Here is a 15,932-nt window from a genome sequence, read left to right as displayed (position 1 = left end):
TTTGTTCCTACCCCCTTTTCTCACCTCCAATTAGTCATTATTTATGAAAAGACCTTCTTTCTTGTCCCACGACAACTTCTAATTAATAGCAATGAGAAAGAACCTAGTGAAAATTGTCCCATGTAAATAAACATAATTTATCAAGCTCATTTACAAGTTAAATTCCAAAAAGCTGTAATAAACTAAGGAAGCATGATTTTTTCTCTAAAGTAAAAGCAACAATTATGTCATATTGACTCTTCCCTACTATTATGAATGTTTGTGCACATTCTCCAATGTGACCATCAGTTCTCTTTGCTTAGGTGCTAGAATGATTTTTCTTCTGTGTGTTACTATATCTCTCTAGGTACTCTTTCACAAAAAAAAAAAAAAAAAAAAAAAAAAAAGAAAGGATTTTACATATGCCATACCTATTCTAACTGTGCAATTGCCAATGTAAATGAAAAGCTAAACACCAAAACTAGTGGTTTGGCATTTTTTGTCAGTAGGGAAGAGTCAATATGACTAAGTTCCTTTGGAATACTCAAGAGAATATTATCTTGTGATTATACTTGTCCAGTATAATTTATGAATTCCTTCTACTCGTGAGTATCTTCTGTTGACATTAAATTTGAGATACTTCCAGAGACCTACGTTTCATAAGAAAAATCTCTGGGATAAGAGATTCCCACACTCTTCCAATACATAGAATTACATTATTTTTATACCTTAAGGACTCTCCTTCTTCAGTGTATTTGCAATAAGTTTTATTATTTGTTCTTACACCCTTAGAAAGTTGCTCCTCCAATCTTTGTGGTCTTGTTACATCCCCACTTATCCCCACATTTAACTTGCTAGAGCTCATGCTTATTTTTGTTCTCAAATTATTTTCTTCTTTTAAGAGCTTTTTTGATGTTGTTTAGCTAGGCCTTTAAGGACACTGGTTTCACATCACATCATCAGCCCCTGCAGAACTTGCTGTGGATTACTACTGAGGACATAGCTACACAAAGACAACAACTCCTGACTGTGAGATCTGCCCAGGGATACAGCCTTCACAGCAGCATGCTTGCAATTGCTGTGTTAAGTCTCACATGCCACAATTCTCTCCCAGCAGTATTAATGGGAACTTGGTAGTGGTGTGACATATATTTATCAGCAGATTCAGATCAAACATGACTCCTGGTCAGTAGTGGAAGATCACTTGTGCTGTACCTTTCTTCAAACCCTGCCTCCTATTGCATGTCATTTTTATGGCAAATATAGTATTTGTTCAGAAAGAGCCACCTAAACCCTTTTCCCCTTAGGAACAGTCAGCGAGCCGTGCTGTACAAACTTCAAGATCAAATGTCAGCAGTATGAGACAGTCTGCAGTTATACAAAACACAGTCATCTCTACACCTGTGACAGAAAAGTTTCATTGGGCAGTCCTCTGTTTTGTGACACACTAAGTGTGAAATTTAGCTTCAGTAGCTCCAGCTTCTCGCTACAGCTGTCTCTAATGTGGTGTGGTAGGGAGGCTAGGAGAGATGAATGCTGCTGAAACTTGAAAGGATCTCATATTAAAGAAGATGTAACAGCGATAGCCCTAATTTTGCACTGACAGTATCCTCTCCATTCACATAATACATCTGAAAATGCAGTGGTGGCCAGTGTGCAGTTCAGCAGGAAACCCAACTTTTCTGAGATGAACTTCAGAGCTTTGATCAACCCAGTGAAACCCAGCTCAAGAGTTCACTTAGAGAACAGACAGAAACATGGCTGCTTAATGATGGCACTCCTCTAATTAAAGAGGAATAATTTAGGTCTAGAACTAATTTTAATCAAAAGAGCTTCCTAATAATTATGCTTGCTTTACAAATGAGCTCACTTAGATACAAGAGAATGTAAACTTGGAGGCAAAAAATTGTTCACAGAAATAGGGAAAAGCAGATACTAGCAGTTACCTACAGATACCTCTCCTTGCCATTGAAAGATATTGAACAACTCCACTGGACATCACTTCTTTGGTTCTCTGGTCTGTGTCACAGTTTTCTCTAACAGTGTTTATTTCTGTATATTAACTAATACTAGTGAACTGAATTCCTATAACTTAAAGAGTTACTCCTTATTTATAGCAGTATACATGAATGTCTTTTTGCTGCAGCAAATAGAAAATAGAAAATTGTATAAATGCTAATAGAAATTATTTAAGCTAATGTTTTCTTTCACACTTGAAATGGACAGAGTGTACGTAAGCAGTTACTGCAATTCAGCTGACACAAGGTAACTCATTAAGCAGCAGTAATTCCGATTTGTGGAGACCTTGCTATTCCAAAACTATCCTCTAACTAAAGATGTCTCACAGCTGAATTACCATGCCTGCATTTCTGATTTTCATCACACCTGATAGCCAGTCACATTCACACAGAGTGTACAGATATTGTCTGAAGCTGGATACATACATTTTCCAAACAGACACTTTATAAGCAGGCTCAGAATTCAGATACTCACTGATTTGATTGGTGGATGCACTGTAAAAAGCATTGACAGTAGTTGGGCTTGTAAACCACCTATAGGGAGAGCAGAAGAAAGCAGCTGTCAGTACATCTCAACTTCTCTCTGAATACAACGAGCAAATATAAAAAGTTAACTCAGTGGAAAGATGCAAAAATGTAAAAGATCTAGGATTTATTAAAGTTTAATTATTTCTCCAGTTCAACATGTACTTACGGTTCCTGGAACATCAAAATCTATTGTTTGATGGCTTTAATTTAAGTGTACACAGTCAGTGACTGCTAAGCTTCCTGTTGCAGGACTTCCAAGTGGCATTTGAGCCTGTGAAACCTGCTGTGATGGCAAACTGAAGTCTTGACTTCATCCAATAGAGGTACAACACCAATAGCAGCTGTAAAAACTCTCTTTGTTCTATTATATGTCTTTCAACCATGTGTGGAGAATCTCTCTCTTGAAATTAGAGGAGAACATTTTTAAGCACCCAAAGTGGCTTCAGACTCTTTCCTGAGCAGCTACTTGTACAGTTAGGATGATACCAACAGCATAGGTAGGCTCCTTCTGGGAATCTAAGTCTGAAATAAATGGCTTCACTGTCTGTGCCCTACTCAGCAAACATAGATATCAGTGTGCCCATGAACAGACATCATGCAAAGCAAAACAAATTTTACAAGAAATATAAGCATTTCTTCTCTCAAATAGATTTCCCAGACCTACTGGAAGGAAACCTTGACCACAAATGCAAACAGGATTTATGGAGCTCCTTAGACTAAGCTCATCTGTATTAGCAGTGATTTCACCCATATGAGTGGAAAAATCTCAATAGACTTCAGCAAAATCCAGATCCCCTCTGAGGAAATTCTGACTCCAGCAAGTCCAAGATTTCAACTTGACACTTTTATAATGAAGAACTAAGATAAAATTAAAGCAGTAAAGATAATGAGAATTAGTCATTAATTGTAATAAATGTCCAAAAAGGAAAATCCTGATGTCTTTAGCAGTACATTACTCAGAAGTTTTGTAAGGCTCAAAAGCAACAAATGTAATGCAAACACTTTGGAAATTTTCTTTCAAGGAGAAGAGATGGCAGCTGCTCAACAATGAGCAAGACAAAGGAAGATCTATCAGAACATGGAAAATGTGTGATGTTGGTGAAATTCCAGTCCATGATTTGTGCTTTAAAATAACACCATCAAATGAATGAGTTATCAGCAGATCCTGACTGTTATTCTGGCAACTTACATCCTCATGTGAACCATGCAACAAAGGGGAGTTTCAGAACAGCGGCATTCTGTCCTTTATCCATACTTTTATCTGCTTCTGTCATGTTCAAAGCCTATTTCATATGCAGTAAGTAAAAAAAGTAACCAAGGAAAGTTAAGTGTGATGTCACATAAACATCTTAACCATCCATCACATTAGAGTCTTTAATTGCCACAGATAATTCTCCCAGTTCTATTTACTAGGAAATGCTGAAGGGGAGGAGAAGGGGGAGGTTGTTTATTTTGTTGTGTTTTCTGTTTCCTCCTTAATAAAGGAATGAAATATTAGAGGTAATGTAATGAGATATTGGACTATTTAAGAAAGAATGCATTTGATGAAGGGAAAAAGAAAAAGAAATCGGGTCTGTAATTTGCTACATTTTAATTTTACATCTGTTCACAGAATTGATGAGCTGAACTGTTAAGGATTCCAGCCAGCCACCTATGCAGTAGTACCCACACTCCTGGTTTAGCAGGAGCTCTGGAAGACTTGTCACTTTTTGACAAGGAGACCTCAAAGGGACCCATCTGAAACACTCAATGCTTTAATTTGGATTTCACTGAAGTTTGAGCAAAGACAAATAGCACTGCAACTTCCACCTTACCCTGTCAATTTATTCTACTTAAAACATTCTTTCTATTGCCTTGAACAGCATCTCTTAAGCATGAAAAAGGCTTTGGAACCACAAATACTGCCTTTTTAGAAATCCGTCTTACAGTGCGTGTCTTACAGGTTTCCCTCATTTTCAGTCACAGGATCAAGGGCCTGAGGCAGACAACTTACACTTCAAAACAGACTGGTGTGCTTTGATCTCCTCTCCATCCTCTTTGCTGTTGCAGTCATGGGGCCCACTCTGGGCTCACCACAACTCATTCAGGTTAGGAAATACCACAAGCAGCGATTGAAGAGCTCTTCACTGACAAGCAATGCTTCTCTAACAAACAGTACAAGTCTGCCAGCAGTGCCTCTCTAGCAGTACAAATCTACACCTGTTTTTACTGGGTAAGGAGCTAATCATAATGATGCATGTATTTTTCACAACAGAAACACCTCACTTAGCCTGAAAGAAACCAAGGACATCACACCAACACTGGCCACACTTGAACCTACCTCGTAGCCTGCAGACAAGTTACTGAGTCTCATCACAACATCTCTATTCCAAATTCTTCCTTCATGACCCACCATTGCTACAGCAGAGCCCATCTTGTCCCCTGAGTTGGGTATAAGCTACAGACCAACAGCAGTCTCATTTTTCCCAGTGTAAAATTGTTCTATGTTCTTTCCAAGTCACTGTTACACAACAAGGCCTCAGGAGCAACTCAGTGTGAAATTTGTTATATTTTTGAGCAGATAGGAAGCTGTACCAAGATGTCACAAAGGAGTTTTCAAGTGACAAGCAGAGTATACTTGCTGAATTACATGTTTGACATTTAGACACTCTGGCAAAGAGCATATTTGCACTCCAGCATTCTGTAGCACCATTCCAAGTCATTCTCAAGAAGATTTAGAAAGCATTTTCCACAAAAAAAAAAAAAAAAAAAAAAAAACAGAAATAATAGAGACTGCTTCTATTCAAAGAAGATGAACAACTTCACCTCAAATCTGTGAGCACTTTTCAGTGAGTTCCCTGAAATGACTGAGCCTTCAGTGATAGGCATTCATCATAGAATCATAGAATTACCAAGGCTAGAAAAAACCTCTAAGATTGTCCATCCTGTCCAACCACCCACCTATCAAAAATATTTCCCACTGCACCACATCCCTCAGCACAACATGTAAATTTTTCTTGAACACCTCCAGGGACGGTGACTCCACCACCTCCCTGGCAGCCTGTCCCACTGCCTCACCACTATATGGGAGAATAAGTATTTCTTAAAGCACAAACTGAACCTCCTCTGGCACAGCTTGAGGCCATTCCCTCTCATCCTACTGCTAGTTACATGGGAGAAGAGGCAGAGCCCCACCTCACCACCACCTCCCTTCAGGCAGTTGTAGAAAGTGATAAGGTTGGTACTTGGACTCCTGCAGACTAAATAATCCCAGTTCCTTCAGCTGCTCCTTGTAAGGACTGCGTTCCAGACCCCCCACCAGCTTCACTACCCTTAACTAATAATACAACAAACTACTATATGAGGAGCTGTAATAAATAGATGTCAATGTTGAATTTTAAGGTGAAGCAAATTTAGAAATTGCGCTCACACTCCTGTTTGAAATCAGGTTGCCTGAGCATATGCTCTAGATCTAGTTACAATGTCACTGCATTTCTCAGAAATATAGAAAAGATAGGCATAACAAAATCTAAGCTCCCATTAATTACAAAGTAATTGTTTTCACTGTTTCCATTTCTTATTATCATGTGAAAGAGCTGTGAGTGAAGTCCTGTAACATCACCTATTAACTTCTGTAGCAGTCAAAACATAACACAGCAGACTTGATACTTGTACATCTGAGATCTCATGTGCAAAAAATCTTTCACTGAAGTAACAACTGAGGCAGATACTCTATCAGGCTTGTCTTACAGCTCTCTTCACCATCTTCCTTCCCGAGCTGAGAACATAGTGTGCTATATTGGCAATCATGTAAAGTGTTGACTGGGAACCCTTATAATGCAGGGGAAAGCTTATTTCTGTAATTCTCTGAAGTTTGAACTGAAGTTTACATTTGTTCCCTCAGTTTTTGAGGAAGTAGATCACTCTGATACAGAGTTGCTAATGAAGATGGAATCTGGAAAATCTCTTCAAAAGATAAGAAAATGCAATAAAGAAAACTTACTGAAGGGAAAACCATCTTCAGGGTAACTTTGAAGAGAGCATTTCCTGTTCACACTTTTAGCAAACTTTATACATTTGCCTGTATAAAAATAGAAGATTAGCCTCCCAGGTTAGGCTGCCACATGTCTCCCTCAGGCCTAGGGAAGCAACAAGGATTGTAAGGCTATGCCCACCCTCCAGTACCACATCACTGCTTGAATTGAGGTTTAGAGGTCAGGAAAAGGCTCTGTTAGGCTACTACCAGCTTCTCCTCTCCGGATCAGACCCACCTTCAAGATTTCTAAGTTCAGAGCCCTCTGGCAGTCAACAGCCTGCCCTGCATCTTCTGTGATTGCTTTTCATTTTCTGAGCAGTTTTTGTGATGTCCACGTCCAACCTAGCACATCTGAAAACTGCCCTTCTCTGCAGTGAACCAAGGGCCAAGACTGAATAGAATAGCATGGTTGAAAACTGAAATAAGTCCTACTGAAAATCCAGGATAATTTCTTGTGTCCCCTGAGATAGATTCCTACATATCTAGTGTGAAGGGCTGAGTGAAATAATCTTTGAGATTTCCTGACTTCAAAGGAAAAAGACAATAATAATGAAGTGAGATGCCCCAAAAGTTCTCTGACTTCTTGTTGTGTGCAAGTATGCAATAGGTGTTAAGAATCTTAGATTCAATCACTGTTAAAAATATGTTTGTTTATATATATGTGTGTTTACAACATGAACATATATGGCTCCAAGGATGCCACCGAAACCCCACTTCTCCTCTATCTCTTTCTTTCACATTGCCATAATCTCCCTACATTCTGCCTTTCACCTCCCCCTGCTCTACTCATGAATCACCTGGATTAAGGCAATTGCCATGATGCTTGGTCTCCTCCCTCCCATGCTCTCCCTTTCCACTCTCATCACCTCCATTCAGCCCTGCCCATACAACTGGTACTGCTTCAGGCATCATATTCTTCAGCTGCTGCCACAAATCCCTCTTGTACATGTCTATCCTGATACTAGCATGTATTCTGTGGTTTAAAAGAGCTGGTCGTGAAAACAAGAGCCAGCTCTCCAGCCAGCCACTGGGATCATGACCAGTATCTGAGGCAGGTGGTGTGACTGGAGTGCTTTCAGGGTATCCACCCCATGGCACCCCAATACAACATCACATCTCCTCAGCAAGAGCTGGCATGAAATTTGTCCCCTTGAATCCCTCCATCCATGGTCAGAGAATCCTCATCAACCTCAGAGAATCCTGAGACCTCCCTATTCCTTTTTGCTTTAAGCCAGGTGACTACTAGGTCAGGAGGGAGCAAAACATAAGTAAGAATTTTGATAAATACTGCTGGTTTGACAAAACTGCTGTGTTCCCAGAATAACTATTTTCATTTTGAAATCCACATCCCTCTTTATTGAACTCCTTTACCTTCTTATTTGTCTCCTGATGGCTCTTCCCTGGTGTTCTAAGTGAACTAACACTTTGATTTTCCATATAGTTGATTATACTGATGAAAGACTCCATTTTGATTGCCAAGAAATCTGCACTGCTAAATGAATATAGTTTTTCACTCTTGAGGTAGTAATACAGGGGTAGTAAAGAATAGGCAATAACTTGTTTCCTCATATATTCTTATTTATCAGTCCACAGCATGGATCATTTTATAATATCTATTTCTAAAAGTAAATATTTTGCTAAATGCTACTTAACTAGGGAAAAGAGGAAACAAAGAAAACAGAAACAATCCCCAATGGTAATTCTCTATTAACAAAGTGCCAAGCTTCAGTGTAGACCAATGATCTGTGGAGTTCAATGAAAGATACAGGCTTCAAAAAACAACAAAAACAGAAAGAAAAGAAAGAAAAAAGAGAAGCACACTCATCAAAAAGAAGTAGTCTGATTGTCAGAACGTGACAAAATCTGATACATTTAAGGCCATCTTTGTTGTACCTCAAACTGATGGAAGTTATCTTCATTATAATAAATTAAATCATGGGATGGCATTCTTACGAGCAGTGGCAATGGCCCTCTGTGCCTTGATATACCTCAGCTGACACAGCAGCAGTGGTCAGTCTAAGGCACACCACCTTCAGATCTCATTTCTATTCCCCAGTATATATAGAGGCAGAATAACCTCCCAAGAGGAATCACCATAGCTGAGAGCCAGGTGGGTTTAGCTATTGCCCCCACAGACAGTAGAGCAGGTAGCTGTACTGGCAAAGGAGAAATGCTGAACATGAAATTGGGATGTCTCAGATCAGTGGGCCCTGCAGTCCCTCCCCAGCCACGCCCAGCCAGTGAGCTGCCCAGGATGGAGACATGAGAGTCTGCCCCTTACACTGTATGCATGCACGCTTGGGGTCAGCAATCCCACCAGTTCTCATCTCCCCTCTACACTGTAGACATAGCAGAAGGGGATCAATGATTCTCTTTTATTCCACTTTCAGTGGATGAGCTACTTTGTGTCATTAGGCCTGTTTATTTCCCAGTTGTTGGTTGTTTCATTTGTTTGTTTTTGTAGCAAAGCAAAATGCAAAAGCAGACACAAAAAGATCTACTTAAGAGCAAGACAAAGATGATGGAAGGTCTGCTGTTAAATAACCCTTGAAAAAGAGGGCAAAGACAAGAATGAGGAAGTAGTCAATCTTGTAGTGTTTGGTAGGGTAAAACCTTCATTTTTTAAGCTTACTCACATGATGTGACAGTTCTTAGATTACAGCCCCTGATGGGATTACCTGACCATTAACATCCCTTAGAGGGGACATCTTATATCATGCTATCGATGGTCTGTGTTGGTGCTCCCTCAACTCTGCTCACAGAATGAGGACTGCTGGGTAGCATTTCTGAAGAGAAGCAAGTGCTATCATTCCCTGGGGTTAACCATCGCAATGTCAGAGAAAAGTGGGATGAAAAGGTAAAACTCACCTTTAGAATTAAGCTATAAACAGCCCTTCAAGTACACAGGACCAAATCACGAAACTCTAAGCAGGCACAGTCTCTGCCTCTCCTGCTGGCACCCTCTACCATCCTCAAAACAAGGTACAGTTCAATATAGCAAGAATTTCTGGAAGCATAGGGAAGGTGCATCACAGAAACTAAGCAGCCACACTGATTTCAAGGTCCCCATGCAAGAGGAGTCATACTTAAGTAGCACAATTAGAGTAATTAATTTATGTTTAGATTTCAATTTGCATTTTAAGGATTTGATTACCCACAGTAAGAAGAGAGACTGATTCTTCCATGTATTTGATGACTACATGTAACACCATTTGTATTCTTAGGTATACAAATAAATAAATATAACATAAGTAAATTAAATCATGCCTTAGTCTGTATCGTTGCTATCAACAGCAGGTAACTAACAGTGTTGATTACTACTACTACTAATATTATCTCTTCATAATGGTTCCATTCATAGAAAATTTATTTCATAAATCCCTGCTGTACCATTCCAGATTCTAACTGTGACCAAGAGACATAATCCACTTCTAAATGAGATTCAATTACTCCTTTTTTTTCATTAAATTAAAAGTTTAAGCTGCCAGCATATGACTATTGTGCATCGGAATAGGAATATCTAGAACTTAATGAAAAAAGCAATTCTGTGATCAAAAATATCCACAGGAGTTGTGAATACTGTCGTGTTGCTGGTATTTTTTTTTGCCCATAAGCATTTTTATTGCAATATGTTGCTGCGCCTATAATTCTATTAAAATGAAATTGCATAAATTAAATACTATAAATTAAAACATTGTTAAAAAAGCATGAAAATTTATCTTTTGTCTACTCACTCTGTTTTTGGAACTTCTTTTCTAAGCCAGTAGAAATCAGATTGGGCTGCATATTTGCGAGTTTGTAATACATTGCCAAAATAATCACTTTCTGTAAACTTCAGCTGTATAGGCAAAGCACAGAAATTTTTTAGAACATGTCCAAGGAAACAAGAGCTGACAAAACAATCAGAACTTTTAATTTCAAATAAAAAAATAAAAAATCACTATTTTTTTTTTTAGACATGATCAAAACAAATGACAATTCCACAGTCGGTAGAAAGAATAAATATTTTGTGATGCTAGTTTAAAATGGATCATGAATGGATTTACACAAGGGATTGGAACATCAAAAAAGCTTTTGCCTGTGCAGATGCAGCTGAAAACATCAGAAGTACCCAATGACAAATTACAGACTGCATGTTTCTATGGCTATTATAAGGCAGCCTCTTTTCTGTAAGGAAAGAGGTCTATCTTCATTTTTAAAAGTTTATTTAAAACCTCTTTCAAGACAGTAAAAAAGCCTCTTTTTCTCTGTATGCTTTGTATTTCATTGCAAATGCTTTGCATTGTATGCCCCTGGAGGATTCTTCTGCTGTTTTTACAGGTTTTTACCATTTCTCGCATTAAACTCATACTGCCATAGGGTTCCAAGTTCCCACAAGCCTCCCAATCTATTAGCAACCCACACACACAACTTACCGTGCAAGAAAAAGGTATTCTAATGTTTTATAAATCCAGCTGAAATCCCTGTCGTCAATTTCAAACAATACCAGGACTTGTGAGGGAGTTATACGTCTCATTTAACTGTTTTTTTCAACTGTGATTAACAATTATTATTCTTTTTTGCCAGGTATAACTACTTATCTGAGCAAGTCGTTCCATACACTGAGTGGCAAAGCTGGTCACATCCTCTGTCTCTTTGCATTGGCTTCACAACACCACCACACCTTACTTTTCCTAAGCTTGTAGAGTTGGCTCTTCTAAGGATCCTGAATGACTTATGCCTCTTTTTAGTGTTCTTTCATGTTTTGTGACAAAGTAACTCTGTCTCTACTTGGATTTTAGTGGTTCAAGATTGAATTTGTGGTTCTGCTTTGCCTGTGACTTGCAGTAATACAATTTATTACAAACATGCCACAATTACTTCTTTGAAAAAATGACAAAATATGTTATCCTTCATCATCTTCCTTGGTTGTCACTAGATTGAATAAATACTGGTTCAAGATGTAGGCCCCAACAATATCCTTATCCAGCATGTCTAACTGTAGGGCTGTACAGGCCATGCAGACATGACAATCAACAAGCTTAGAAAATCCATAGCCTGGAGAAAGAGGAGAGAGCCTATATTATATAGGCATCATCAATAGTGGTAATTCAGACAAAAAATACACCAGGTTTTTTGAAAGTTGTGACCTTGAGGAGATATGTTTTTTGTTTGTTTGTTTGTTTGTTTTACAACTAAATACAAAATTTATGATGGGGCACTTTAAACATAAAAAATGGATAATAGCAAGAAGGTTCTTAGCGCCCATGTAAATTTACTGCAAGCCACCATGGTGGCCATTTTACTTCAACACATCATTGACATTTTATACACTAGAGCTTAAAAATAACCAGGCAAGCTGAACTCTAGATGTGGGCAAAAGAAAATGTTTGACTTAAGACAGCGGTAGAAGAGAGCAGAGAATGGTCCCAAGCTGTAAAAGAAGAAAGCAGCAAGTCTGACACTTACTGTTTTGATGTCTTCATTAATATATGTATCATTCATTATAAACTGAGGGTACCCCACTTTTGCCATAACTGCTTTTGCCTTTGAAAAAGAAAAAAATAAAGTATTGGCAGATATAAACATTCCTCAGTGTATGACATTTTTTTTCTCCATTATTTTCCATTGCATGTCTCTCTGAAGGCACCTTAATTTAACTTCAAGCTAATATGCCTACAAGGAAAATTCAGTGCCTCAAATGTACTGCACAATGTAGTCAGATTATCACAGTGGGTCTGTTGACACCTGCAGAGTTTTTTTTGAGAATTACAGCAATTTGTTTGAAAACAGAAGTCTTATTCTTAACAACTGATCTTCTCTACTGGTAACTGAGATAATCAAGTGGTCAAATGCTTCTTTTTACGATGTTTTCCAAAAGGCTCCAGGAAATGGACAATTTTGCTATGGCCCAGCAGCCAGTAGGCATCCAAGTGTTAAAATATATTTTGTTCACAGATATGGCTGAGCCTGGATCCCAGCAAGAGCAAACTGGCATGATTTAACTGACGGTCACTTCTCTTTACATCTGAGGATGGGTGAACAATTTTCTGATGGACGTTCTACTTTCCTAAAACAATATGAGTGACCTTTCGTTCATTCTCTACTTTTAGCCCTCTACTTTATAGACTTTAGCCTTTCTCTAACATCATTAAGGATGTTAAAATGAGACGCCTAGTTTTCCTTTGACTTTGTTTTATTCCTTTTCAGTCACAAACTGGACCTACTGTTTATATGTAACCTGTGTTAACATGCTGGTGTGAATTGATAGCAGCTGTAGATGAGCATTGCCACTTCATAAATCATAGCATAAAGATATAAACAACTTTAGCAATAGCCCCACAAAAACAGCAGCAGGTCACCTGCAGAGCATTGCTGTGAAAACAGTGTATTTCTGACAGAAAAGCAGAAGAACATGAAAGGATAAGATGACATACAAAGATGAGAAATATGACAAAGCCATTGAACAAATTAAAGCTGTGATAGATCAGGGTAGCACAAAGTTTTCATATCATGTTTTTGGGAAACTGAACTTAAATTTTTCTCAGTGTTTTGGGGATTTCCTCCGTCCCTCACAAAAAGCTCTTATGGAAACATTATCTGGACGGTCAAATGACTAAATACAAGTGAATATTGCAAGACACAAAATGCAACAAACTGACTGGGCTTTATAGAAACAGAAGTCATGTCAACACTATTTTATCTGCAAGCAGATCCCAGACTTCTCTGATGACACACTGTCTTCTCTCTTGTTGCATGGGATGGCAGCTCAAGGGAAGGCTCCCTTTTAACCATAATAAAACCCTTGCCCTTTTTTTCCCTCTACACCATTCCATACAACAAAGCCTCTCACAAAGAGCACAGATAGCAAGAATTAGAATCATTTGTTTCACAACAGTGAGAAAGCTGATAGGGGACTGCCTCAGTTTAACAAAAACTCTCTTCTATTTTATTTTCAAGAAGAAAAACCCATTACCTTCTTGAAACTCCTTCAATTTCTCAATCCCATTTCCAACCTAAAGTCATAATCCTCCACTTCTGACATCACAATTAATTGCAGTTGAGATAATTAAGATGTCTCAAATAGAAGATTACAACTTCAGGTGGGAAATTAGCAGCAGGAGCAGATGAACTCTTAAGGAAGAAAGATCCCATTGTCATGCAAATATCCCAAGTGAAAAAAAAAGTAAAAAATAAATGAAGGAAGACAAATGCTGAACAGGAAATACGAAATGAGCCAAATTAACTCTCAGCTGAATGTTTTCTCAGTTTTCCAGAAGGTACAGCAGCCTTTCAAGATAGTTTAAGTGCCTGAGGGGAAAAAAAGGAAAAGAGAGGAGAACATAATTTGCCTGCAAGTTTGTATATAGTCAAGAGCATCTATTTTTTGTTAGTGATGGTGCTGTCAGGTCCAGCTGACTAAACTTTTGTAAGAGACTGGAAAATTTCATTTTCTATTTTCAGTATTTCAGTCCCAGTTGTTAAACTTGTCTAGATTATGCAAAACGCAGAACACATCAGTTTTAGTTTCTATTAAGTCAGCTGCCTAAGCAAATTCAGTGAATCTCAAATGTTCTGCATGTGTTACAGTCATCATCTGAATTACTTGAAGTAGACTCTAAACTGAATCTACTTAATTGACCCCTTAACACTTTGATATTTACATTATATCTATTTAATTAACTTACATGATGAAGAGTAGTATTTTAATAACAATTAAGAGTGCAACTTGCAAGTATTAACTTAGTTGGTACAATGCCATTTCAGTCATGATTTAGCCAGTACTTTTCAATCAAAAATTGTTGATTGTATTTTGGCATATATATAAGAACGTTATTGTTGTTTTTTTTTTTAAATACAGTGTATCCTTTAAAGACACTCTCACTTCCTAGACTGCTCTCAAAATGAACGCAGAAAGATTCACACATCATTAGGTGTAAACACAGAAGACTACAAAGCCAGACTGGGTCTGGCAGCACTCCTTTGCTGAAAGAAGTAGAGATGGACACTGCCCTTGGACCCACAGTGGTAGCTGTCTGTTCACGGACATTTTGGAGTCCTTGTGGAATATCTGCCACACCCATCTATCTCTTCTTCCAAGCAGCCCAGAGAGTGCAGCAGCATGGATCCAGTTTTCAGCACTTTTAAACCCCCTCCTTAACCAAACATCTTTATGGATGAGGATGGTTCCTCCTCCAGGCTCCTAAACAGCAGGTGTGATGTAAGTTAACTTAAATATCATGTCCATAATATTATTCATATTATTTTATATTTCAGTTATATTTAAATAATTATTTAGTCTTGTCATGGCCTTGCTGCATTAGAAAGGGAAGAAAGGATGAGTTCTCCTAACCAGGCTACTTCAGTAGTAATAGGCTCACTTGTTAAGTTACACAAACTCTTGTTTTCCATCTTTCCAACTGATTCTATAAGCTTTAGATTTTCATACATGAGGAAAAACAGACAGATGCTACTGAGATACTTTGCTATAGAGTCAACATAAAACCCTATTAAATAATGAAGTTTGTCTCAGAGTATTTTGAAAGTAAAGTCAGAAAGTAATGCTGCTCTCAGTACTTTGATATTTTAACAATGGCTTCATCTGTCTGTATTTTGTTATATATATTTAAGGAAAAATATTACTCTATTGCACGTGTTACTTAGAAATTCTTATACATTATCATGTATAATGATACATGTTGCAGAAATCTGACTAAATTATAAGGTAGAACTTAACTAGCAGCATAAGTCTTGTCCCTATACAAATGTTCCACCAGTCACATAGGATAACAAAGATTCAGAAAAGCACAGTTACTAAACATCAGGTTAATTTGTTATCATGAAATGTAGGTACACATTAAAACACTTGATTAGAGGGACTAAGAATGTTCCTCCAGAAGACTTTTTTTAACACCCTGACTCCAATCACAATAAGGTCTAGACACATAGAGCCCATGCAGGCACACCTGGAAGCAAGTTAAGAAGCTATGGCACATCGGTAAGTCCCCTGATGCCAACAGTGAAGGATATGGGGCTCCGGGTGGTGAAGGAGACTGCTACCTATAGCAAAACTCCTGAGAGGATGCAGGAAGCCCTTTGAAGCCCCTGGGAACTGCTCCACTGAGATTCCTCACAACAGCTTTGCATTCAATACAAACTCTTTCAGCTAAGCTCAGGACAGAGCCCAATTTATCTACACAGCAGATAAGTTTGAAAGCATCTTGCTAGGAGTGGGTTTCTAAATTTGCATACTGGAAATTTCTTGCTTCCTTGGATAGCTTTTCTATTCACTTGAATAATACTTAAGGGCAATTCGAAGTCTCCTGATTCATAAAACACTAGAAAGTAAAAAGCTCTTCCAAGACTGGCTTATTCTTTGATAATCAAGTCAGTATTTTCCCCCTGATAAGATT

General features: G+C 38.2%; 1 protein-coding gene across 1 annotated transcript in view; it reads right to left on the bottom strand.

The window, feature by feature from the left end:
• PHEX (phosphate regulating endopeptidase X-linked) overlaps nt 1-15,932 on the bottom strand; it is a 92,493-nt gene that overhangs the window by 21,214 nt on the left and 55,347 nt on the right. The window contains exons 13-15 of the mRNA XM_065741463.1: nt 11,989-12,066; nt 10,275-10,378; nt 2,473-2,531 (exon numbers count right to left, since the gene is read on the bottom strand). Coding sequence (XP_065597535.1) covers nt 2,473-2,531; nt 10,275-10,378; nt 11,989-12,066 — 241 coding nt within the window. The remainder of the gene's footprint in view (nt 1-2,472; nt 2,532-10,274; nt 10,379-11,988; nt 12,067-15,932) is intronic.

Source organism: Cyrtonyx montezumae, unplaced genomic scaffold (genome assembly GCF_038088225.1).
Source record: "Cyrtonyx montezumae isolate F1298 unplaced genomic scaffold, pur_monq_1.0 scaffold_3, whole genome shotgun sequence".
Classification (NCBI taxonomy): Eukaryota; Metazoa; Chordata; class Aves; order Galliformes; family Odontophoridae; genus Cyrtonyx; species Cyrtonyx montezumae.
This window is presented reverse-complemented; position numbering and strand designations above follow the sequence as displayed.